The sequence below is a fragment of the Stegodyphus dumicola genome, chromosome 4 (genome assembly GCF_044657685.1).
Source record: "Stegodyphus dumicola isolate Sdum_Otavi_A_Nest chromosome 4, ASM4465768v1".
In the NCBI taxonomy this organism is placed as follows: domain Eukaryota; kingdom Metazoa; phylum Arthropoda; class Arachnida; order Araneae; family Eresidae; genus Stegodyphus; species Stegodyphus dumicola.
Genome location: NC_140771.1, coordinates 99,049,126 through 99,074,553, shown reverse-complemented (window position 1 = coordinate 99,074,553; position 25,428 = coordinate 99,049,126). Strand labels below are relative to the sequence as shown.

The 25,428-nt window shown below is 30.3% G+C and overlaps 1 protein-coding gene across 2 annotated transcripts; it reads left to right on the top strand.

Moving 5' to 3' along the window:
- The first annotated feature begins 4,382 nt into the window (after positions 1 to 4,382).
- Positions 4,383 to 18,478, top strand: LOC118191303 (mitochondrial import inner membrane translocase subunit Tim10-like). 2 transcript variants are annotated; one of them, XM_085815259.1, is made up of 2 exons: positions 4,383 to 4,540; positions 17,680 to 17,975. In XM_085815259.1, exons 1-2 carry the CDS (start codon positions 4,503 to 4,505, stop codon positions 17,822 to 17,824), a joined length of 183 nt encoding a protein of 60 aa, XP_085671385.1. In that variant the 5' UTR covers positions 4,383 to 4,502; the 3' UTR covers positions 17,825 to 17,975. The 2 variants fall into 2 exon arrangements, with proteins under 2 accessions (XP_085671385.1, XP_035217998.1); XM_035362107.2 differs by lacking the exon at positions 4,383 to 4,540 and adding an exon at positions 13,891 to 14,059 and having other exon boundaries at positions 17,680 to 18,478.
- The last annotated feature ends 6,950 nt before the right edge of the window (positions 18,479 to 25,428 follow it).

The following is a 25,428-nucleotide window of genomic DNA, read 5'->3' as shown; positions in this document are numbered from 1 at the left end:
TGAAAATCTTTTGTTTACATTTGGATTTGGATTGATAGGGCTTTAAGATTTTTTTCATGCTCGCATGTGTTTCTGCGGGTTGACAGAGTGAAAAAACCTTTGGAGCCCCCATATGAAGGACCCTTTTTGGTACTGCAAAGAACCCCGAAATATTTTCTTCTATCAATCAAAAATAAACAAGTTAGTATCTCTGTGAATAGGTTAAAACCAGCTTATGTGTTACAATCTAATGAACTTTTGTCTCCAACTTCAAAAAGTGATCATACATCTGTGCCTAGTAAGCAAACATCAGTGCCAAGTCAGCAACTAGAACAACCTAAAAAATTAACACGATGTGGAAGACAAGTAAAACTTCCAGTTCGTTTCAATGACGTTATTGACTCTTCTTGAACTTATAACTTTTTCATATTAATTTAAAATTTAATTATGTTTTTCTTTGTGTACATAATTTCAATTTATATATTTGTATCAGTGTTATTTGTATAGATATTTGTATCTTCTCTCCCACCATGTTTTCAGAGTAACGTAACTTTGTTACTGGTAGGGGAGTGATGTAGGCAACACTTATTATTGGTCATAATAACTACAACTACTTCTACTAGATAATAACTACTACTTTCACTTCACTTTTAGTTTCAGTTTAGTTTCTAGTGTTGTCATGCATGAAATCATTAAGGAGTTAGTGAGGGCTACAAAGAATAATAAAGATGTTATATATGGAAAAAATTGATTCTTGCTTTTGATTTTTGCTGTTTGCTATTTAAATTATTGTAAAAAGAACTCAGCAAGCAACTACAGAGGCGTAGTAAGCGGTCATTTCCCGTTCTTCCAAGATGGGATCGTCCGCTTTTCTCAAAATGGCGTCCCCATCGAAGCAGAGTGAGAGGCGGGGTGAGCGGTCATGTCCCGTTCTTCCAAGATGGGGAAAGAAGAAACACCTAGGATGGAATCACACGAAGGAAAGAGAGAAAAAACGCCATCTTGTCATTTTCTGATAGGGTACCGGTGTTCGAATACTTTTGTGAGCGACTGTACAATAAACAGTGCTTACCTGAAAATGTAGCACAGAAAATGTGTTCGTTGAATAGAACTAAAAATATAGTCGCGAAAATCCTTAAGACAAACAAACATTATGCAGACAACAAACTGCTTCATCAGTCTCTAGACACACTAGATACCGTAGAATGTGAATCCATTCGCCACAGAATATAGTTCAATGATTAGAAGTACCACTTCAATAAAAACACGCTAAAATCTGTTAATATTTTTAATAAAAAAGAAATAACTAACATTGCAAGCTATTAGCATAAAAGAATAATTTATTTAGAAAGGTTTACTGAAACATATAGCAATGAATCGGGGGGAGGGAGGTTAACGCGCAAGAATACCTCCCATTAAAGAAGAATTACTTGAGCAAGGTCAGCAAAGGCTGGGGAAGACTGCGAATTTCTTCTCGTCACATTAAACGTTTGCTGCGACGTGTATGTGACATCCGTACGACATTCACATCCACATCTCAATGCAACATTTCTGCGACGTTGTACCGTGGTCACAATTGTAATGTGAAGAAAATCCAACATTGAGAGGTCACTGCAACGTCTGAGCAACTGTGCTGTATGGGTAAGTACATTAATATAGATAGTTTAAAAATTACAATTTTAAATTAAAAGTGTGCACTCCTTTTTTTATATGTGAAAAAGGAAAACACCAAATATATTGTTTGGATACGTATCCCGATTTGCTGCTACGGATAATCCCTTAGCAGGGAACAAGTATCACGCTGTCCTCCTAGAAGAAGTACGTCATCGGTTGACAACCATAACTTGGTCTACCATAATGAGCTGTTTCTCCCCGTTTTGGCGTTAAGGCTGTTCTCCAAACCTTATCCTATTGTTTTCACCAAGGAACCGCTTATCTGATAGATCAATAGTCAGAAGCTTATATCATACACATATGAAAAACAGCGAATTATTCCTTACCTTTAATGCAGGAGTTGTTGCTTTCTTTAATGTGTATGCTCCGGTAAAGTATGGCCTTAATTTATTGATAAGGGTCCATGCTATAGGTTTGGTGAGTCGAAATAATCCAATAAAAGTAGAATCGTCAGCATCAAATGCGTTATTTCTATCGCGAAACATTCGGATTTTTCGAAAATCTTAAGAAATTAAAATATCCATACGTACACTTCCAAAAACTATTAGTGACCTCCGCCATCTTCAGTTTAGCTCTAAAACAACAGTCAGGAAGTTAAACGGCAGCTAGTGAGCTGACGAAAAAATTTCCGAGGTGTCCATCTCTGCAATGCATGGAGGTAGGAAAGGGAGGAGGGGCCAACCCGCGCTAAAAGTGAAGCACTCCTTTGAAGCTTGGGTCACCAGATGGGGTGTTCTTTGTTTACATTCAGAAGCTCGCTTGACAACATTTTGATAGTATTTCGACACACGACAGTTCCATAGAAATCGAGAAAGGGACACTTTCGCATGAAAGAAACATTCATAGTGTGATGGATAATAGCAATATGTATAGTTTAGTGACATTTACGCAAAAATCACATCTTCGTTATTTTTCGATAACTAGCAACAGCGATTTTGATTATGAATTTGTTTTATAAAATTCTAAGCTGTTGCACTACAAAAATATAGATTTTAAGAAAAATGTTATGCTTAAAGAATGAAAAGTACCTTACGGTACATTTAAAATTGCATACGTCTTTCGATACCCTTGATAGAGTATTCGCTACTTTTATTTTATTTTCCAAACGTCAAAATGTTTTAAATAAAACAAATTTTTTTCACACCCATATATTATTGTAACATGTACCTTTTAAAATTAAGTAACGCATGTAAGGGCTATCTGCCTAAAGACAGAGATGCCATCGTGGAGGAATTTTGAAGAAAAACTTACCGTTGAGTGGGTATTAAAAATAATACTTATAATTTTCATTCAAATTATATTCATATATATTTTTTATGTAAAATTTTCGGGTGTATGCTAAATTAGTGTAAATTACTTTACACGAAAAATATAGTGAATGCACAGAAATTAAAGATTTGCACATGCCGGAAATGATAAATAGGAAATATGTATGGGTATTTATGCATGTGCTTGCAAAAAGCATGTATCTGCCTTTGACAAAATACTTAAATATTCATTAAATTATTTATAAATGTATTTGAAATGAAGAATTTATTCATTTATAAACAACTGTGAAAGTACAGTGAAGAAATCTAATGATTAAATGTATCGAATTTATAATGATTATAAATGTTATCTAAATATATAATAACCTTAATATTGAATTGTAAACATAAATTGAAATCCTGTTGACAAATACATTATAAAACTATTTAAGCAAGACTTGTTCGTATTGGAAAGCAATCTGTTAAAAGGTATTGTAAAGCAAATGCTATGAGATGCGCACTTAAGAACGTAATAAAGAGTTTTAAAAAATGTATTGTTGAAATGAAGGGTAAAAAAAAATCTGATAAGTGTAATTAAAAGAATTATTCCCCTTACATTTTATAATAACTCCGTTACAAGTTTTAAATAATACTTAAAAAAAAAAAAAAAAAAAAAAAAAAAAAAAAACTTATTTTATTCCCTTTCAGAAATGTTCAGAGAAGCTAATTCCTAATAATTCTCTAATTTAAAATGAACCGAATAGAGCATTAATTATAAATTGACTTACATTTTTCGATTTAAAAGATGCCTCAGAAGCCAAAAACTCATGTCATATTTAAGAAAGTATTTTAGGAAGAAGCTCTATAAATAGAAAAGAAATAATGCATAATTTTAATATTAATAATACAATAAACTTTGATCTTAATTTTTGTACCTTAACCGAATAAAATCGAATTACCTTAATTTTTTTTTTTCTAATGTAATTAACGAAAACTTGTGAAAATATTTCATTCAAATTAAACCATTCTGAGAAAACTGTCCTGTGAAAAGTATAGCATTTAATTCCGTTCAGAATGAAATGTTGTTTAAAAATATGTTGTTTTCACATACTTAGGACTCTGAAGTGTTGTAGAAAAAGAAAATATATACATTTATATGTATATTTACGACGTAATTACAAAATATTTACATCCGAACGCGTCAAATCCCATAGAACTCAATGGTAAATGACCCAATGTTTTGGTCACCACGTAGGAATCGCCGGTGTTTCAGAGCAGGGTACGGAGAAACTTTTTTAGGGCGACTGCATCTTACTTCCTACCTCCATGCTGCAATGATCGAGACTCGCTCGTTGTTGAGTAGATCGCAAAAAACGACCTGTTCCTCCGTTTCGACGGTGTCCAAACTAGGGCCCTAGATCGTAAACGAGACGTTCGAAGATTATTCAAAATCGGTTAGAAGATGTTCGGTTTTGCAATGCAAGACTAGTTACCATGACAAGCGTTGTACTTGGAGTCGCGCCTAAAAACGTTGTTTGCTGTTAAAGGAGGAATAAATTACACTGTAACTGTAACTGCGGTTTCTTGCATAACGTGGTGTAGATGGCTTTAAGCAAACTTACAAAAATTAATATTATAGGGTGAGTATAAAAATTTTCTTCGTCTGGGGATTCTTCAGTTTCTATTGCATTATTGTAAAAGTAAAATTTCTCTCCGAGTTTTATTATTGCGTTTCGTATTAGGCGTATTTGGAAACGTACTCTCTGCAATTTCTTTCATACTTGACATAATTTTTACTTCTTATATGTGATAACAACAGAATAGTCTTCAAAAAATCTTAATAGTCTTATTAACCGTTTAGCACACGCTCCCTTTTCTATGACATTACCACACGCGCCTGGTCAATTTGACCCTAATTTTACCTCTAGCTTCTTAGTAAGATGTAGGCATTTTAAACAAAAAATACCTAAACAGTTTATTTGAATATTTTAAGCATCAGTGTGTATTATTTGTTTTAAAAATCAATTTTCAAAGCCAGAAAAACTAATTTAAATTTATCTTTGAATTTGTATCTCTATTTCAACATTTGTTGTCTACCATTTTGAAACATTTAATTCACAGGATATTTTTCTTGCAGGAAAATTTGAATCATGTTTGTTTTGGAACATTTTGAGTGAAAAAGTCTTAGATTTTCACTACTGAGCATTCATATTCAGTTGGCAGATTTATTTAACTTTCTTGTTTATGCTCAAAATATTTTCTTTAATCACCGAAATAATTTTTATCGTTTTTTTTTTTTTTTTGGTAAAACAACTCCAACATATAATGAATGGATGGGTTTTATGATTTATTGCATTCTTCACAAACAGATGAAACCTCTTCATCAGATTTCGTTCTTTGGGCACTCTTCACATCCATGATGAGCTGGAGATTTCTTCGGAAGTTTCCCTGGTCTGTTCTCTGGTAAACTTAGAATCCTTTCATAGTTAGTTCTAATACTCTGTAGTGTATTTGTGTTCTCTGATCTATCAAGGGATGCTAAGCAAGTTCCTTCAAGTAATTTGTTTGTTACAAATGATTAGTTTCCTTGTTGAATTTATAGGTAGTATAAGCATTACAGATAGCAAAAGTTCTTATGCCATATTTTGCTGGTTTGCTTTTGATGTATTGCCAAAACTATTATCTCTTTTTAGTGTTTCATCAATAAGGCAATACTCAGAAATGCAATACACTTTTTAAAAATTATTATTTTTTCAAAAGCATTTCTTATTGGAGCTAATCTAATTCTTTCCTCACTTGACAACTGTGTATGCAAACAGTTTCCTTGTCTGTCGAAGCATTTGCAAGATCTTGCATCCTTCATTCATACTCGGTCAGATTTATAATGTAAAATGACTGAGGAACATTAGCACGTGTATTGGATAAAATTGACGCAGGAATCCTTACTAGACTACCCAATTGGGTATCAAAAGTGACAGGTGAAAGTTTTGAGAAATTCATAAAATATCTGTGAACATTAGAAAACCTCAGGTCAAGAATACCTGTAGCATGTGCTCACGGGTTAAGCCTATATGGAGTCCTTTCTGTGACTCGACCCCTGGCAGCCTTCTCTTTTATTTTTTGTAATTTCTAAAATAATTAAATCATACTTTGAAAGTTTCCTTGTTGCCTACCAACTATAATTGAAATTACACTCTGTTGGTTTATTATGTGCTAGTAAGGAGAAGATTTATAAGTTTGGTTAAGTGAATATGCAATCTATTTGAAGACTCCAGTAGTTCGATAATTTTACAATTAAAAGTTTTCTTGAACTAGATGATACAAAATATTTAATTACTAATAAATTGTAGAAACATTCTCTACTTAATTATGTAATTCACATTGGTTAATCTAAATTGTATTACTAATTGAAATTTAAATCAGTTCACTTTTAATCAAAATCTAAATAGGTTTATTGTTATTACTAGAAATATTTAATATTGTAAATATTATTTAATTATACTTTCGGCTATTTAATATGCATCTTTCTTTAAGCCTTGGAAAGAAATATATATCCAAAGAATTAAAGCATTCATCATTGACAATAAAAGTTTGGGGTATGATATTCAAGTGCAGATTTTATAAAAGGCTTTTATTTAAATCTGCATATACAGTAACATCATCATGCAGACTGAATGTTATTAACCTGTGAGAGCGCACGCTGTTTCCAATGGATCCGCCCGATTAAAGAAACGTCCCTATTTTTCCCAAGCGGTTGTGGTTCAGTGTAGTCTCCTCCAAGGCCATTGTCTTTATGTTTCTGAAGTTTTTTTGCCGGAAATTTGATTCGAAGTTTTGTTTTGACAGGATTGAGTCTTTCAGATGCACTGCACGTATTTGCATTCTGTAACGTAGTTCATTTGTGGTAGCACAGAAAGTTGCAAATATGTCACATAATTTATCCTATAAGAAAGAAATGGGCTGATCTTTGGAATATGGTAACAGGTAGTTTGGCGACAGTTTGGTAAGGCGATAAAAGTTACTAGCTAGGACTTTAGCAATAATCTGAGAAGTACACAGTTCGAATCACAGATTATTTTGTCTCAGAGATCATGAGACAAGTAATATGACATTTTCCGGAAAATTACAATTGTGATTTTAGCTAACAATTTCGCTGCTAAAGTGCAGAATCGCCCACTTATTCGTTTGGTGCTTTTTACAAGAGTAAGAAGAATTGGATTTGTGTCAATTTTCTTTGACTTTTTAAGTGAAAATAGGTCGATGTGTACATGCATAAAGTCAAGAGTGTGCATAATGCCATTTATGTGCAATTCTGGGATGTTTTTTTAAGTGAAAATAGGTTGACGTGTACATGGATACCGTGTATGTGCAATTCTTAAAAACGCGGCAAACAGTGGGCAATTCTGCACTTCCTTTCAATTTTGCACCTAATCTTCGTCATGATTAAACACTTTTGTTCCATAAAAGTTCTAGCATAAGCGTAATTCGTCTAGCAGATTGTTGGAAAATATGTTGAGTGAAAAAAAAAAAAAAATGCCTTTACTTCGTGAAAACAAAATGGCGTCCAAAAAAAAAAAAAAAACTAGTAGGTTGCTGTAGCAGGGTTGGTCGCCAAAAAATCGCCAAGTTACCATAGTTATAATAAAAGACTAAAGACTACAAATCTTATCTAGCAACCTAGTAACGTGGCCTCGAAGGCAAAACACAGTTTTACAAACTAAAAAGTTATTTGGATTCTGGTGGGAAAACAGATGGGGAAAATGACAGTAAAGATCCAAAAAATAACTCTGGTTACAAAATAAAGGAACCTTACATTATACTTTGTTCCCTGATTAATTATTCACTACATGAAATAATGTAATGCATTTTAGTTTGCAACATATACAAATTATTTATTTTATTTAAATGCTGTCCAAAATTGAGCAGGATTTTGAAAACATATTGACCATATTTTTCAATTTATAGTTGCAACACTTCTTCACTTCAGAAATAAGATTTAAAATTAAGAAATAAAAAGAGAGAACAGTATTTATGAATAGAAAATAAATATATATGCAGGCTAGCAGAAGAAGGATGGGTTGATCTTTAGATCATGGTAACTTGGCGAAAATTTGGCGACCAACTCTCCTACAGCAACCCTCTATTTTTTTTTTCCCGCCACCATTTTGTCTTCACGAAGTAAAGACATGTTTCTTTTCTTTTTATCTACTGAACACTTCTTCCAACAATCTACTAGCCGAATTACACTTATGCTAGAAATTTTATCTAACAAAACTGCTTAATCATGACAAATATTCACTGCAAAATTGGGGAAAAGTGTACAATACCATACTCCTTATGCGTTTTTCAAAATAACACATACACATAAACCATGTACACGTCGACTTATCTTTACTTAAAAAAACATCCCAGAATTACACAAAAATGGCATTGCGCACACTCTTCACTATATCCATATACACAGCTTTTTTCTCATAAATTAGAAAAATTTCACAAAAATACATGACAATTTTCTGAATCTTTAAACCCGTTAAAAAGAACATATATGAAATTACCTGATCGCGAAAAAGTATATACCCTTTCCAAATATGAACATTTCCACATATAAAATAAATAAAATATCCAAAAACTTTTACCTCTAAATCATCTATTATATTATAAACGTCACCAACGAATTCATACCGCAAGCATTACAAATACTTAGTGTCAAATATTGAAATTATTTCCATGCACGTTTACTTCAACTAAAACGTATACCAAATTCCTACAAACATAAAATTCACAAAATAACTATCATTTAATTAAAATAGCACTAAACCATGTACACGTTGACTTATTTTTACTTAAAAAAAAATCCCAGAATTGTACAAAAATGGCATTGCGCACACTCTTCACCATATCCATGTACACTCCTTTTTTCTCATAAATTAGAAAAATTTCACGAAAATTCATGACAATTTTCTGAATCTTTAAACCTATTAAAAAGAACATATATGAAATTACCTAATAACGAAAAAGTATATACCCTTTCCAAATATGAACATTTTCACGTATAAAATAAATAAAATATCCAAAAAGTTTTACCTCTAAATTATCTATTATATTTTAAACGTCACCAACGAATTCATACCACAAACATTACAAATACTTAGTGTCAAATATTTAAATTTATTCCATGCACGTTTACTTCAACTAAAATGTATACCAAATTCCTACAAACATAAAATTCACAAAATAACAATCATTTAATTAAAATATAATTAAATTCAAAAACACTACTTAAAATATAAATAAGCACATACATTAAATTAATAAAAATTAGCTTACAATCCTAATTACTTTAAACTAAATCATTGCTAATAACAATTTTCCCAATAATACCAAATTACTTTACTTCCACCTTACATTTAGAACAATGCATAAAAATAATATCTTCAAATAATTAAAAATACTAACTTACCTAATCTTCTTCAGAATCTTGATTACGTGTCCGATTAACTTTTCTTATTTCCTCCGCTAAATAAAAAGCAAGCGTATGTGTGCCTATTTCAGGATCTTTAAAATCATACTTATACAGTCAAAAGTCATTAATCCGGACTCGTCGGGACTTCGGCGATTCCGGATTATAGATCATCGGTTTAAATCTTGTAAGATGGCATGCAGAAATTCTAAAATTAAAAATATGAAACAGTAATTTATGAAATAAAGAACAATTATGATCTAAAGGGTATCAAAATTTACAAAAAAAAAAAAAAAAGCTTAATATTTATTTGTTTACTTTATTAAACATTTCTTTCAATGTAAGTTGTTTAAGTTGCTTCGTTTTATGTGATAATACTTTCTCTTTAATTCTATAAACAGACATAATTTCTTGTTCAGTTCCGCTGTTCAAGTCCCGTAATTGCTGTGCCGAGAATACCGACTAACTCGTCAATCGAAATTTTTTCGTTTTCACTAACCTCTCTGTCACCTTCTTCATGTCTTTATCCATTTTTTGCAGCAATTCCACTTTTTGTTTGATAGACATCGAAACATACTTTCATTTTGTAGATCCTTTGGGAGCACCAGCATCGGAAATTCTATTTGATATAATCGAAAGTTCAAGTTTGCTTTTATAAAATTGCTCTTACAGTCTGAAAAAAAGTAATAAACCGGATCCAGTTCAAAGATTAAGGAACAATGCAATCATCAACATTAACTGAAATAGATAATTAGATAATTTTAGCTTGTACCGTCCGTTATACATTAAATGTGCACGCGAAAACGTATTCTGCACTTGCGCACACGCATATGCGCAGTCGTAATGTCTTACGTGCACGCGTAAACGCCTATGCGCATGTGTCAAGGCGGCGCATGCGCAGAAAGTTTTTAGTTTTGAGGTCCGGATTATAGATCATTTCAGATTATGGGTGTCCGAATTAACGACTTTTGACTGTAGTTCACAGCAAGGTACCAGGTAAAATAAATAACTTAATAAAACATCTTTACTTCTATCTCGCACAACCTTAAAGAAACACTTATTACTACCCCTTTCAATCCCACTAAATACCCATTTCGAATTCACTTTAGTTAGGGCCATGGGATCCAAAAATTAACGAACGCTGTTTCGCACAACACAGAATAAAGCCAAATACAAAATTTCCAGATTTTTTCCCGATTTCCCCCCTTTTCCGATTAAAGAACCATAATTCGTCCATTAATATCACATGACATATCCCATGATCTCTCATTTCCCTCACACAAAATAATGCGTAATAGGAACTGAGTACAACCTTTATCGCCTCCAAAATGTCGCCAAACTACCAGTTACCATATTCTAAAGATCAGCCGAAGGATGCCTTCATAAAAGACTTTTTAAGAGAAACTGGCACATTACATGTAAGGAAAACCCCAAAAACTACCATATAGCCAGTCTGAACTACCAGTGTTAAGTGGCTTATCCAGTGTTCAGTGGTCACTACTAGTGGATTCCAATGACTATTTTAATCTTTCACAGAAATCACCAGTTACGACAATTGTTGTTGTGTATTATTACCATTGGTACAAAATTTACTCATTATGATAATTTAATTTTAGCTTTTAAATTATAATCATAAATTACTTGTAATAAATTGAGTGAATAAAAAATACACATATCGTAATATTATTACTATTTACAAAATTTAATTTATAAAAAGTATTTCTAACACTGGTACAAAATTTACTCATTATAATTTAATTTCCCTCAAAAATCAATGAGATATTTTTTATTTACTTTTAATAACAGAATCTAAACAACTAATGTAACATTATACAGTCAAAAGTCGTTAATCCGGACTTGTCGGGATTAACGATGATCTATAATCCGGATTATCGATTCCGGATTCCGCGTGAAATCCCGGATTATAGATCATCAGTTTAAATCTGGTAAGATGGCATGCAGAAGTTAAAAAATTAAAAATATGAAACCGTAATTTATGAAATAAAGAACAATTATGATCTAAAGGGTATCAAAATTTACAAAAAAAAAAAAAAAAAAAGCTTAATATTTATTTGTTTACTTTATTAAACATTTCTTTCAATGCAAGTTGTTTAAGTTGCTTCGTTTTATGTTATAATACTTTCTCTTTAATTCTATAAACAGGCGTAATTTCGGTTAATCTTTGAATTATGGTAACTTGGCAATTTTTTGGCGAAAATTTGGCAACCAACCCTGCTACAGCAACCTGCTAGTTTTGTTTTGGACACCATTTTGTTTTCATGAAGTAAAGGCATGTTTTTTTTTTTTTTTTTTTTACTCAACATTTTTTCCAGCAATCTGCTAGCCGAATTACGCTTATACTAGAACATTTATGGAACAAAAATGCTTAATCATGACGAAGATTAGGTGCGAAATTGGGAGAAAGTGCAGAATTGCAAACTGCTTGCCGCGTTTTTAAGAATTGCACATACACGGTATCATCCATGTACACGTCGACCTATTTTCACTTAAAAAAAATCCCAGAATTGCACAAAAATAAAGTAAAGAGTGTGCATTGCACACACTCTTGACTTTATCCATGTACACTACTAAAGTCCTAGCTAGTAACTTTTATCGCCTCACCAAAATGTCGCCAAACTACCTGTTACCGTATTCCAAAGATTAGCCTTAATTTCTTCTTCAGTTACAAAGTTCCGCTGTTCAAGTCCTATAATTGCTGTGTCAAGAATACCAACTAATTTGTCAATCAAAATTTTTTCGTTTTCAATAACCTCTGTGTCACTTTCTTCACTATTGGAAGCAAATTCTAATGACGAGGAATTTGATTTAAATCATATCAAAGACGGAGTACATCGAGATGAAATATTACATTTAGTAAGGAATTAGAAGGCAAATAAAATAAAAACATCTACCCTGAAGATAAGAATAGTGCTGACAGATCAACTTCCAATTCATTGTGCTCCGCGGCGTCCCCCCCCTCCGCCGCAGAGCAGTGTGAAATTGATAAACAGATTTCGGAATGGTTAGAGAAACGAAGGATATGCCTTTATGCATTTTTTGCAGCAATTTCACTTTTTGTTTAATGGACTTCGAAACATACTTTCGCTTTGTAGATCCTTACATATTAGTGAATATATATCGGAAATTCTATTTGATATAATTGAAAGTTCAAGCTTACTTTTATAAAATTGCTCTAACATTCTGCAAAAAATAATAAGCCGGATCCAATTCGAAGATTAAGGAATAATGCAATCTGAAACATGAACTGAATTAGATAATTTTAGCTTAGCTTATACTGTTCGTTATACATTAAACGTGCATGCGCATATGGATTATGTGCATGCACACACGCATATTCGCAGCCGTAAAGGTCTTGCATCAATGTGATGCATGCACAGAAAGTTTGTAGCTTTGAGGTCCAGATTATGGGTGTCCGAATAAACAACTTTTGACTGTACTAGCTTTAAATGGATTTATTAACATATTGTAAATTTCATTACTCATAACATAAAAATTAACCATTTGTAAAGTTAAAATATTAGCTAAATACTAATATAATACAATATAAATATTGACTACTTCAAATTTTAATTAATATTTAATATTATAATTTGTAATTTAAAATATTAACTTTTGTAAATTTCACTACTCATAACACAATCACTGCCAGAAATTCATTTACGGCATTGTTTCAAGAATTTATCATAGCAGTAGAAATGTTGAAAATTTGAGAAAGACTTTTTTTTTTTGCAGTATTCTAATCAAGAGTTTATTTTTTAAGATGGTTATTTAGTCTAGATATCCTTAACAGATTTTGTTGACAATCCGCCGTTTTTTTCCAATCCTTTAAGTCGGGTCTATCTTGGTGGCAAACGATTGTCCCCAAATAAAAAAATCGCCAAAAGGACCAATACGAAAGCTGTTCGTATTTTGGTATAAATGTAACAGTTTACCTGAAAAGTACAATTTTTTCTTCAAAAAACACGAGCTGGGTCTTTTAGACCCAGGGGGCACATTCGTATAACTCAAAAGAGCGTGCGTGCTTCCGGGTTAAAAAATGTATTCATGAAGAGACTCATTTTCAACAAAGAATCCTTTTTCTGTAGTGAAACACCGTTAAAGGTAATACCTAAGTCAAGCTCCCTATAATAATAAACTAGTAATTTCAGCATCAGTCTTTTTCTCCCCTAAGTTAGGTTTCTTCTTGATTAAATGCATAGTAATCATTTGTTCTCTAAACTGTTGAAGAAAGGAATTATTTTCTGTGTATGTGTTTTGGATTTTACTTTGTGAATTGGGGAGTTTAATGTCACTAAATAGACTGATTCATTATTTTCAAATTATGAAAACATGCATTTGGATGTTATTGTTTATATGCTCGAATGAATATTGATGTTTGGATGGTGATGGCCTAATAGTGTTCCTAAAATAAATAACTTCTTTTGAAATGTATTACAGTTGTTTTTTTTTTTTTTTTTTTTTTTTTTGTCACATGTATGAACTCTTGTCAATTTCAACTATTTTTCCAGGTCCACCTATTTATTCTGTATGTTGTTGAAGTAAATATAGTGAACAAACTTCTCTTGAAATTGTTCCAGTCAATCATAGTATTTTGACCCACGTTTGAGCTGTTTATCATACCACTTAAGCAATGTTGGCTCCTCTACTCAACAGTAGGAATTCTGGCACCACTGAATAAGTAGTCAGATCGAATGCTTTTCTTTTATTTATAACTTTTCAAGTTGTACCTCCACATACTTTCATTTACATAGAATTTAATTTCAGGGCCATTTATGCGTATTCGATTGTGAGGAAATATCTTTTTCCTGGAAAATCAATATGGCATGTTCTCACTCCTCGGTAAATTAAAGATTGTCAAAATTGTTTTGCGGTGTTTAAACTGAAAAAACACTTATGATATTATGTTGTTCATCAAATTCGGCAAATACAAGTTGGAAGTGAAAGCACCATTTTTTAGATAAATTTTAAACTGAAAGAAGACTTATGATTTTACGAGGTTTACATAATTTGGTGGTTTATCTGCAGAGGCTATAAAAATAAAGTTGTACCAAGCCTTGTATGACTACCACTTTGGAAGTATCCATTATTTTAATAATACTTAAAATGGTCAAAATCATAACTAATATTATATTTTTCTGAAAATAAACAGCTTTTCTGTCATTTCTAATATTTTAGCCAGTGTTTTTAGAATAAAGCCACGAATCTAGTATTAACTGCCAAAAAATTATGTGACTGTCTTAAAAACTGAGACTAAGTCTTAAACACTAAGTCTGAAGAATTATTTCTCATATAACTTCATTTTGTTTTGGAAAATTATATGTGGTAGCTGATCGCATTAAACTGCCCTAAAACAGAGGAGTGAACCAAACAGAAAAGAGTAATGTCTTTGTATGTAAACAATTTTTTAGCAAATTTTTTTCTGCAGTAAAATATCAAAAAACATTGGATTAACCAAACTTTTTTGGTACAACTCCGTTTTGGGAACCGTAAAAAATTGCAGCAAAAATGTATGTGCCCATTTAAGGGGAGTTGGAACCCCAAAATCTTCAAAAAAATTGTGATTTCAGATTTTTGCATTTTCAAATTCTCTACACTTTTATCTTTCTAAAAATACCATTCTTTAATCTCTATGAAAATTAGAACTGTAAAAAAATCTAGTTTTAATTTGTTATCTACTGCTTTGATCAATGAGGATTTTTACATAAAAACGCGTTTTTCTCCAAACGTGACTTTTTTATACTCGATGTACCTTTTCTCAGGAACTACTGCTCACAGGTATCTAAACTTTTTATGGCTTATTTATTACTTTCCCTAATATTTACTGAAATGAGCTTTTTGTAATAAACTTAGAAAAAAAAAATTTTAAATTTTTTTCTGTAAGAAAAGTGTTAAATTTTACTATGCCTAACAAAATATCCTGTAATTTACTCTAAAATTCAAAATGTTTCAAAAGCTCATTTCAGTATAATCAGATAGGTATACTTTAATTACAGAAGAAATTTCAAACTTGTATCTACAGCAGATTTTGAGAAAAGGTACATCGAAAATGGCCAATTTAACATTGTCGGTATAGGGGTTTCTGATACCCTTTAACTGTGTGCCAAATCTAGCAAACATATTGATTTCAAATTGCATAAGTTTAGATAGTTCTATATTTTTAAGTCTCTATTGAAATACTAGTTTAATTTTTTTAATTTTTTATGGATTTAACAATTTGGGAATTTCCCATCGATGAAATGTCTGCAATAAAATTATTTTAAAGGAAAGGCATCGTTTATGATAGAAAATTATGTTCAAACAACCAAGAGATGAAATTGTGCTTTAGTGGTAACTCAGTAGTGAAATGTTGGTACAGGAAAGAAACCTGTAATGAGAAGAAAGGATTAAGAAGTCAAAATTGGTTTGAAGGATCGAAAATATCCTTCCATACAGCTATTAAGTTCATCTATTTTTAGTGTCAGGAAATGACATTTATTGAATTTTGTGAACTCCACCTGAAGATGAGCCAGAACACAGTTGTAGACTGGAACAGTTACATGTGTGAGGTGTGTGCTGCAGCTTTAACTGCTTAGCCTAAGTTGAAAATCGGCAGATGTGGCAAAATTATTGAAGTAGACTAAAGCCTTTTCAGTAAAAGAAAGAATAATGTTGGACATGTTCTTCCACCACAGTGGGTTTTCAGCAGATTATGCAGACAATCAAATGAATATTTCTTAATCACTGTTCCAGATCGATCGGCGAAAACCTTATTCAACATCATGAAGGAAAATATTGCAGAAGGAAGCATTATTTATACTGATTGCTGGAAATCATATAAATGTGATGAACTGAAAGATGCCGGTTTTGAACACTTTACTGTCAACCACAACTACAATTTTGTGGACTCTGAAACTGGGTGTCATATACAAACAGTAGAGTGGCTCTCAGGCAGTGCTAAATGGCGTAACAAACACCATCGGGGCATTGCTTGACAGCATTTCGATTCTTGTTTGTCTGAGTTTATGTACAGACGTTTGCACAAAAAAAATGAAATATTCTCTATGTTGGATGACCAACAATTTTATGCCTCCCATTTAATTTCAGGTGTGTTAAGCCTTTTTTTAATAGATTAAAATAATCTGAAATAGTTATTTACTATTATGCTTCCATTCAGTTATGTTTAGCCTTTTTTTTATAAATTATAATATTAAAAAAATGTGTTACAAATTTTCTTTCGTCTTGACGTTCGTTACGGGGTTCGTAAATTTGAAGTGAATAACGAGAACAGCACTTGATGAAGTATCAAAACACACTTTGTTGGCCAGTATTATTCAAAACAGCTCCAATAACGTGTTTACAATCAGCAAGTTACAGTGTGGATGACTGCGCACAAGAATGATTGTGAAACACAATTTTAATGCAGCATTTTTACTCTGAACTACATAAAGGTGGAGAAAATGGTTGCTTGCATTAGGAAGCATTTAGAAAAGACTCCGTGAAAGCATTCAAAAGAGTGAGAAGTTTGATACATTTGCTTTGATTTCCAAATTTATATTAAAATGTTTTACTTCTTTTGATTATTTCACACATTTTTTGTGTATATTAGATGCAAACTGAAATAATAAGACACAGTTTTCCCACTGACAGTTGAGCCATGTGGTTCGGACATAGCCAGAAACTCAAGTGCATTTGCAAATTAGGGCAGTTTTCATCAATATTTATAGAATATTACAGATTAAGTTTGAAAATAACAGAAAATTTCATTAACTTTTTTATTCTTCTTGCAGTGTGATTTAAACATTACTCATGTGCTTTTAATTATGAGCCTTTTGTAAATAAGCAGTAAAATTTTAATGATAGAGTTAAAATAATATGCTCTTAAAGTGAAATACAATTATGTTAAAGATTATAAAGTTTGTAGTCCCCCCCTCTTTAAATTTCTGTGTTTCAAGACACAGGTACAGGGTCCAATCAGATTCATGTATCATGGTACAAGAGGGTTTTTTAAAGTATAGGTACATGGTTTTAATGGATAATATGTTAGAAGTATGCCAGTTTTCTTTTCAATGCATATTTACCCTCTAACTAGTATATAGTATATTTTAGGTTAAAATAACATGCCGAATAACAATTATTAGAGAAGTTAAACAACAAGAATCGGTGTAGACAAAGATTACACAGATTCTTGTTGTTTAACTTCTCCAATATAGTATATTTATTGAAAATGTGATATGTTTGCTATAAATAAAGATTTATATTCTGAAAATTAATTTGTATTTTTTAGTTTGTATGACTTAATGGCCTAATTTCCTATTTCAGAGCAACTTTAGCAATTAGTGGTATCCTTTCCTTCTTTGTTGTGAAAAAACTAGTCACAATTCAGCGAGTTGAAGCTATGAAAGCAAGAGAACGCATGGCCAAATCAAATGTTGGAGAATATGAAGTGAAAAGGAAGTTTGCCTAAATAGCACATATTTTACTATTGTGCTTAATTTTCACATCTGTTATTTATCTATATTCTAATTTTGTTTTAAAATGGCACTTAGTAGTGGTATTAAACTTGATGCATCCAAAATGCAGTTGGTACAAAATTTAGAGATAGAAATGATGTCCGATATGTATAATCGTATGACTGCGGCATGCCATCAAAAATGCATTGATACGAAGTACCATGAACCTGAACTTGCTAAAGGTGAAAGTGTCTGTTTAGATAGATGTGTTGCTAAATACTTAGATGTACATGAAAGAATTGGACAAAAACTTACTTCCATGAGTGCACAAGATGAAGAAGCTGCTAAAAAGTTATTAGAACAGCAACAGAAGTCTGCTTAGTAACGTTAGAATTGATGACTTAGCATATGTTTTTAAAAACATGAAAGTTTGTGAAAGTAATAGTTATAGATAATTGAAATATATATGTTTAGTAATTTTTATTTCTGTGTATTGTTCAAGCAGAATACTCATTTATTCTTTTTCAAATCTTAATGCATTACTTAATGTCATTGTTTTCCAGAAACCTGATTTTGTAGTAATTTCATGCTAAATTTATATTAAATAAAATCTGGAAAATTTGAGGACTAAATGTCCCATAATGTAAATAAAAATGTTTAACTGAAAATGTTCTTGTATAACATTACTTTATTACATAATTGATATTTACCAAGTTTTATAATATTGAAAAACTTGTACATTATCAAATTCTCTTTATAGTAAAACTTTCTGTAATCATAATTATCAGTGATGTTTTTATATCACAGCAAATTTTCTTAAAACCATCTCTTATTTAATTAAAAATATTCTTGTGTAATATGATAATTTTTACATCAAGTTCTCTTTATAGTAAAACATCCTGTAATAAGCATAATGTTTATTGCTGCTTTTAAATCATTGTCTTGAATCAAGGTTTCATTTCTCTAAAAGTATGACAATCTGAAAAGTCTCTAAGAATCTAAAAGTCTGCAGTCTGACAGTTTTTAATTCAGATTCTTAGGATTAAAAAGGAGTAGAAATTTGTGGCTTTGCAAGGGAAAAAAAAAATTGAGAAGACAGATATGTCCTCCTCCCCTAACGTTTAAGAAAGACTGCGAACTAAATGCAATATATAATCTAACTGATGGTATATTTTGCTGAACTTTTTATATTAGTTAAAAAAATAAATGAATCAGTATTTGATTAATGCACAGTATTTAGATTTTAAAAATCATTAAAATTTTATTGAAAAATTTTACCTTATTTTGATGATGAATATAACCTGCTTTTTATTTAGCAAGGGTAAGGGAATATAGGAATTACACTACATAAATATGAAAGTAATATGAAACAACTAAGCTGTACAGATGGTATAGTTTATGGTATAGTTTGTTTAGATGGTATAGTACAGATGGTATAGGTTAGGGGAGCCAAATGCGATACCGAAGAGCCTAGGTTCAGTCCCCTCATAGGAGGTAACCTATTAGTTGGCTGCCTATTAGGTGCCTCAATAATAAAATAACCACCATTTCTGGCCTTAGTAGTGGCAAAAGCCTAAAAATGGCTAGTGCCTGCCATAAAAAGGAGTATAAAACAGCTAAAAGAATAAAGATTATAAAAAACAAAGTATGAAATAAGAAGCACTGATAAATTTATTGTCAGAAGAGAATATATTCCATGAATGCATTACAACACTCAAGATAATTTCTTGATTCCACTTGAAATATATCCAAGAGTTGTAAAATGTGAATGAAAGTGAAGTTTTCAGTTTTTTAATATACATAATATTCTGCATTCATTCTAGTTTGTTTTATTGCATATTTTGGTTTTAATTTAGGAAAATACTAAAATAAATCATCTATAAAAATTTATGATAGTGAAATTTATAAGTTTCAATAAGCCTTAACTGTTAAAAATCATTTTTAGTAGCATACAACCTGTAAAATCAAAATGGAATGGTAAATAGAATATTGGTGATTTTTTAAAACTTAACATTTTATGATTACTATTTTCAATAAGCAACATATGTTTTATATTTTATGAGATTCACATGAAACTTAGTTCATTATAAAGTTCATTCTAGCCTTTTGTGCAGAAGCAGCTCAAGCAATCTTAGCACACTTTATCCTAAGAACGGAAAAAAAAAAAAAAAAAAAAAAAAAAAAAAAATGGTGGTAGGAAAGAGGAATAAGTGATATTCATTTATGTTTTCACAAACATTCCTGTCTATGTATTAGTTTAAAATTTGAATGAAACTTTACAATATAACTATCATGTTTTCATCCATAAGAGGGTAAACAATTTTAGTGTGGAAAAAAACCATAGAGTGGTTTGAGGATATTAAAGATAAAAATCATTGATTGCAAGAATTCATATTTTTTAATATCTTAATAAGGGAAAAGAAAAATTAACATATCTGAAAATCAAATATGTAATTTAATTATGCAGTGAAAAAGGATTTTTATAAGCTTTAACTCACTCGTGATGTGTGTTGCTTTAAAGTTGTTGAAGTTGTTGAGCTCAAATTTCACACCGACACTTTTTGTGAATGAAAATGCAATGTAGAAGAGATTTTTTTTTTTTCAAAAATCTGATTTAGTTTTCTTTTTTCATTTCATGTTGAAATTATTTTTCGCACATATTTTCATTTAGCAAACAAACTAACAACCAGAATTTTATTATTCAGGTACAGTAGAAAAAGTTTATTTAAATGGATTTATATGAAATTTTTAACACTATCCTAAATCTTTCAGTTTTTTTCCTAATACTTGGTGTCTGTTACTTTAAAATTTCAATATCTATTTGCCCTATTTTCAGAAATTATGAAAGAAACTCTTCACCTTCTTTAAAAACAAGCATGATGAAAAGATATAAACTGCAGTATTTTCTGTATGTTTCTTAAAATAATTTTCTATACATTTCTTAAAATATGCTACAGACTTTAAAAGTAGAAGGGTATACATTTGGTGTCACATGATTTGCTTGAAGTTCCAAAGTCATTATGTGTTACCCATATAAATTTCTGTAACTTTGATTTTATTTATGCATTTATTAATCTTCACCTTATTTGAAAGAATTACATAGAAATTAAGCTTACTAATAGAAGTCCTCTGCCATATTATAAATGCTTTTTCTCTCTTTCTTTATAGATAGATTTACTATAACATTACCTTTCAGTAATCCCCAAAACAAGAAAGCTTAACTGATTTGCATTTAAAATTCAAGCGAATTGTTAGAAGTAAAAAAGTAATTATTCATCATTGAAAAACGATTTTCAATTGAATAATTCAGATTAAAAAGAAGAAAATTAAGTTTTTATTTAAAACTTGTAAAATAATTACTGAACTAAAAAACAAATTTTATTTATCATATCATTTAATGGGAATAGGAGTAAATAATTTTTTTCAAAAATTCATTTACAAATTTATATCATAGATGCCTAAATGTGTATGTAATATGTGGGTGACTAAATAATAAAATTTAGTAAATAAAATATAAATCTTTTTAAATTTGTCTAGGGTGTATCAAGCTTTTATTACATATGATATAACATTGGAAATGAATTTTGTGAAGAAAATGTTTTAATATGTTATCACTGAACTATATGATAAATTATAATTTTTCTTTTAGCTCATTGTTTTATGAGCTTTAAATAAAAGCTTCTTCTAAAAACTTTTTTTTTTTTTAAAATTTATTAAAAGTTTTTAACTCTTCCCCTTTGCACTGTTCTATATACATTCATTTTCCACATATTTAATTGTATTTCATAAGAAATTTTCTTTATTTCCATTCCATTGAACTAATATTGCTATTGTAATAGTTGTATAAAACTGGTTTTAAAGTTTAAATGATTTCATTATTCTAAGATCCAAACATTATAATTTGCTAGTTATATTAGGTTGGGAAAACAATACAAAACATTTAATAATTTAGGCAAATATTATATTAACAATATTGTTATTTTAGGATAAAACCATCGAAACTAGTCCTGTGAAAATTTTGAAAATTAACGCTGATTTTTGTTGTTTGATTTCTGAATTAGTACTTATTCGGCGTGTTATTGTGTTTTAATCATGAATAATAAATTTATAAATATTTAAATTATATCTGAACTAAAAAAATAAACCAAAATAAATCAGTTCAAGAAAAAGCAATCTCTTTTTTTTTTATTATTTTCTAGAGATTTTTATTAAATATGTGAAAAAAATAATTATTTTTACAGAAAAACTATACATTAAGTATATTATAATTTTATATAACATAAGGATAAAAAAAAATATGTAAAAATTGTAGAATACTCTAGTAACCTTCCTTTCTAAATTATGCTTTAACTTCATATAGATTTTATATCATAACTACATCTTTACAATAAGTAATTTAATGTTGAACCTAGTCTGGCAGATAATGTTAAATTTTTATATTTGACATGTTTGGATATATATATATATATATATATATATATCCAAACATGTCAAAACATAAAACTTTTATAATTAAAATTTTTTGGAAATGTTAGTTTTTGGTTATCTAATAGAGGATGAGTTAGAACTATGACTACATATTTTAAGTAAATGTAGTTCATTACTACATATAATGGTGGGAAATGGTTGAAACTTCCTTTTTTCATTTCAAATAGAAATAAAGTTCTCAGACTTGTATCATCTACTGACATGCAGCAGGAAACTGCATACCAGGATAACTGCAAGACATTAAAATGCAGCATTGTTGCTGTTGAAAAAAGAATTTAAGGGACACTGCTTGGCAGCAGAACTGAACTCATGTAAGATAGAAACTAAATATCGGTTGATTAGGCAGTATAATTTCTGTGAAGGTTGGTCCACCTAATAATAGGACAAGTGATAATATGTATATAAACGATAACAAATGGTAAATGAAAATGAACCACTGGATGCTTTGTGTTAATGTACGGGCTGCCATGGTTTAATGAATGTGTGTTTTTATATGGTGCATCTTAGCCAGGAACTTTCGATTTGTAAAAAACGAAGTGAACTTGCTTAATGATGTGTCCAGACAATGCCCTAGGAATTGAGTAAGAGCATGATTATTATTAAATTTTTAAAGTATTTGAGTTGAACTTTGATAATGTACAGTCTTGGTAACATTTATGTATTAATGCGAAATAGTAGGGGGATGTTTAAATTAACGCGCATACTATCAAGGGAATATGTCCAATATTTATGGAAGAAATTCCATTTCTGTATCCCAATGATTTTTAAAGAAAAACTTAAAAGCAACAAGTCATACTTGAAAACAACCACTGCATTTCTTGAAAAAATGAAAACTGACATAGATGTTACACATAATTTTTTAATGCATTCCTGTTAAATCGTGATGTTTCGGACTGTTATGCCTTTGGTATCTTGAAAACTCATCTTTCTAATTGTAAACCTACCACAATTCACAGACTCTAGTAAGAAGAAGAATAGGAATCGATACCGCTGGACATTTTATGAAATTTGTTCTAAAACAAGTAAACACCAGCTACATATAATGTATTGAAACAAATACTTTAAAAGTAAGATAATTCGGTAGAAAATACCATGTATATTTACAGAAGATAATCGGAATGAAATTATTTAAATAACAGTTCACAGTATCTTTGTCTTTTGCTAGTAAACCTACATTTGTTGTTCTTTCTCATTACCTCTAAATATTTATGCATTGTGCAGCAAGAATCTGCAATTATGATTTCTTTTTCACTTTTTTATAAAGTGCTTCTCACAGCATTTTCAGTGAAAATTTTTAATTGCAAAATATAAAGTATTAATTTCATACATAAGTTTGATAACATTTGTTAGATATGATGCTTTCTGAATACATATATTTCTGAATCGAATGAAAAACACCAACTCATTGGTGACTTTATTTATGGCAAAAAAAGTTTGTTTTCCTATTTTCATACCTCATAAATAATAATATAAAGATTCACTTTTCGAGAAAGAACACAAAAATTCACATGGCTGATTTAATAATTGATGGGTATTGTTCAGCTATGGCCTTCACACAAGTTTTTATAACTTTAATACTTAATAATTTCAAAATCACAATAACAACCTTGTACATTTATTAACACACTCAATCGATTTATTAAATTAACATTTATTAAAACACTGTAGGGCAGCTACAGGTCCCTCCTCATCAGGAGAACAAAATTACTAGAAAAGGAAAGTAATCTCTGTAATGGCTTTTTATACCCTCGGTAGTACCACGTGCAAGGAGGCAACACCAACTATCGGCAAAAATAATAACTAAGAATTTCAAAAGCGTTAGGAAGGATTGGATTGGACTTAAAATCATTCACTAAACATGCTAAATTTTTGTGAATATGAAAAGCCTCAAGAAAATCCAATTCACCAACGGAAGAAACTTTTTGGATAATTTTTGCAGATCCAAAGTCAAAATTATGATTAAATTTCCAATTATGATACGCTATTGAAGACTTGTTAATTTCGCCTTTTCGGACATAAGATTCATGTTTCTTGATATGAAACTTTAACGCTTTGGTTTTAACGCAGTGTGGCTTGATATACATTGGCTAAACAAAAATTGTTTGCCCAATATATCTCAAGTCACACTGACACAATATACTATAAATTCCCCAAGAATTAAAGTCAGAAATGCAATCTTTTAGAATCGAACCATGAATTTTATTGATAGGGGAGAAACTGACTTGAAAATTGAATTTCTGGAGAATCCGTGCAACTTTATAACTAACAGAAGGATAAAATGGAAGCACAACAAGGTCAATATTATTTCTAACAGTGGAATGTCTTCTTTGATGGGAATCTGAAAAATTTTTAACGGCTTTATCAATGATCACGGGAGAAAATCCTCGGTCAATAGCAAATGGTCTCAAATAATTAAGTTAACTGGTAAGCAAAATATTCTGAGGAACAAACTGAACATGTGAAATACATAATAATAAAAAGAAACCATTTTTTGCTTAACAGAGTGGTGTCACATAGCATGGGGTGGTAAACAACGTTAACATTTTTATCGCAATTTACAAAAAAAAAAAAAAAAAAAAAGCTATGTTTTTAAACTTTGCTATGAATAGTTGCTGTTTACTTTTAAATAGAGTTTCAAATAATAAACAAAAAAAATTACTCCAAAAAGAAATTTTAAAAAAGTACATATATATATGCACATATTAAATAGTAACTAATAAAGTAAGCATAAAATTTTATAAATAAAAACTGCTACAGAAAGTAGCAACTTATTTCTGTGCATAAGAAAGCCAATTAAAAATAAGTGCTGGCTCTAGAGTCTAGAGAGTGCTTTCTTAGCCAATATTTAGAAATATATCCTGAAACAGTATTTATTAGAATATACTAATTATAATCTTCTCACCATCTTTTCTCTCTGTATAAAATATTTACTCTCATAAGAGCTTTTTCAAAAATGGAAGAAGGAAAATTACAAATTTATTCATAATTAATACTTAAGTGTTAATAAATGTATGTGTTTATTTATTATTACACATGTTCTATGCATCTCCTTTTCTTTCATATTATCTTCCAGAGAAACTTTATAGATATGGGTCACAATGAATTGACACTAAATGCATGTGGGTAGCAA

Bases quoted from the DNA above. Each gene is read 5' to 3' on its own strand.
- LOC118191303 (XM_035362107.2), top strand. From the start codon at position 17,896: ATGGCACTTAGTAGTGGTATTAAACTTGATGCATCCAAAATGCAGTTG.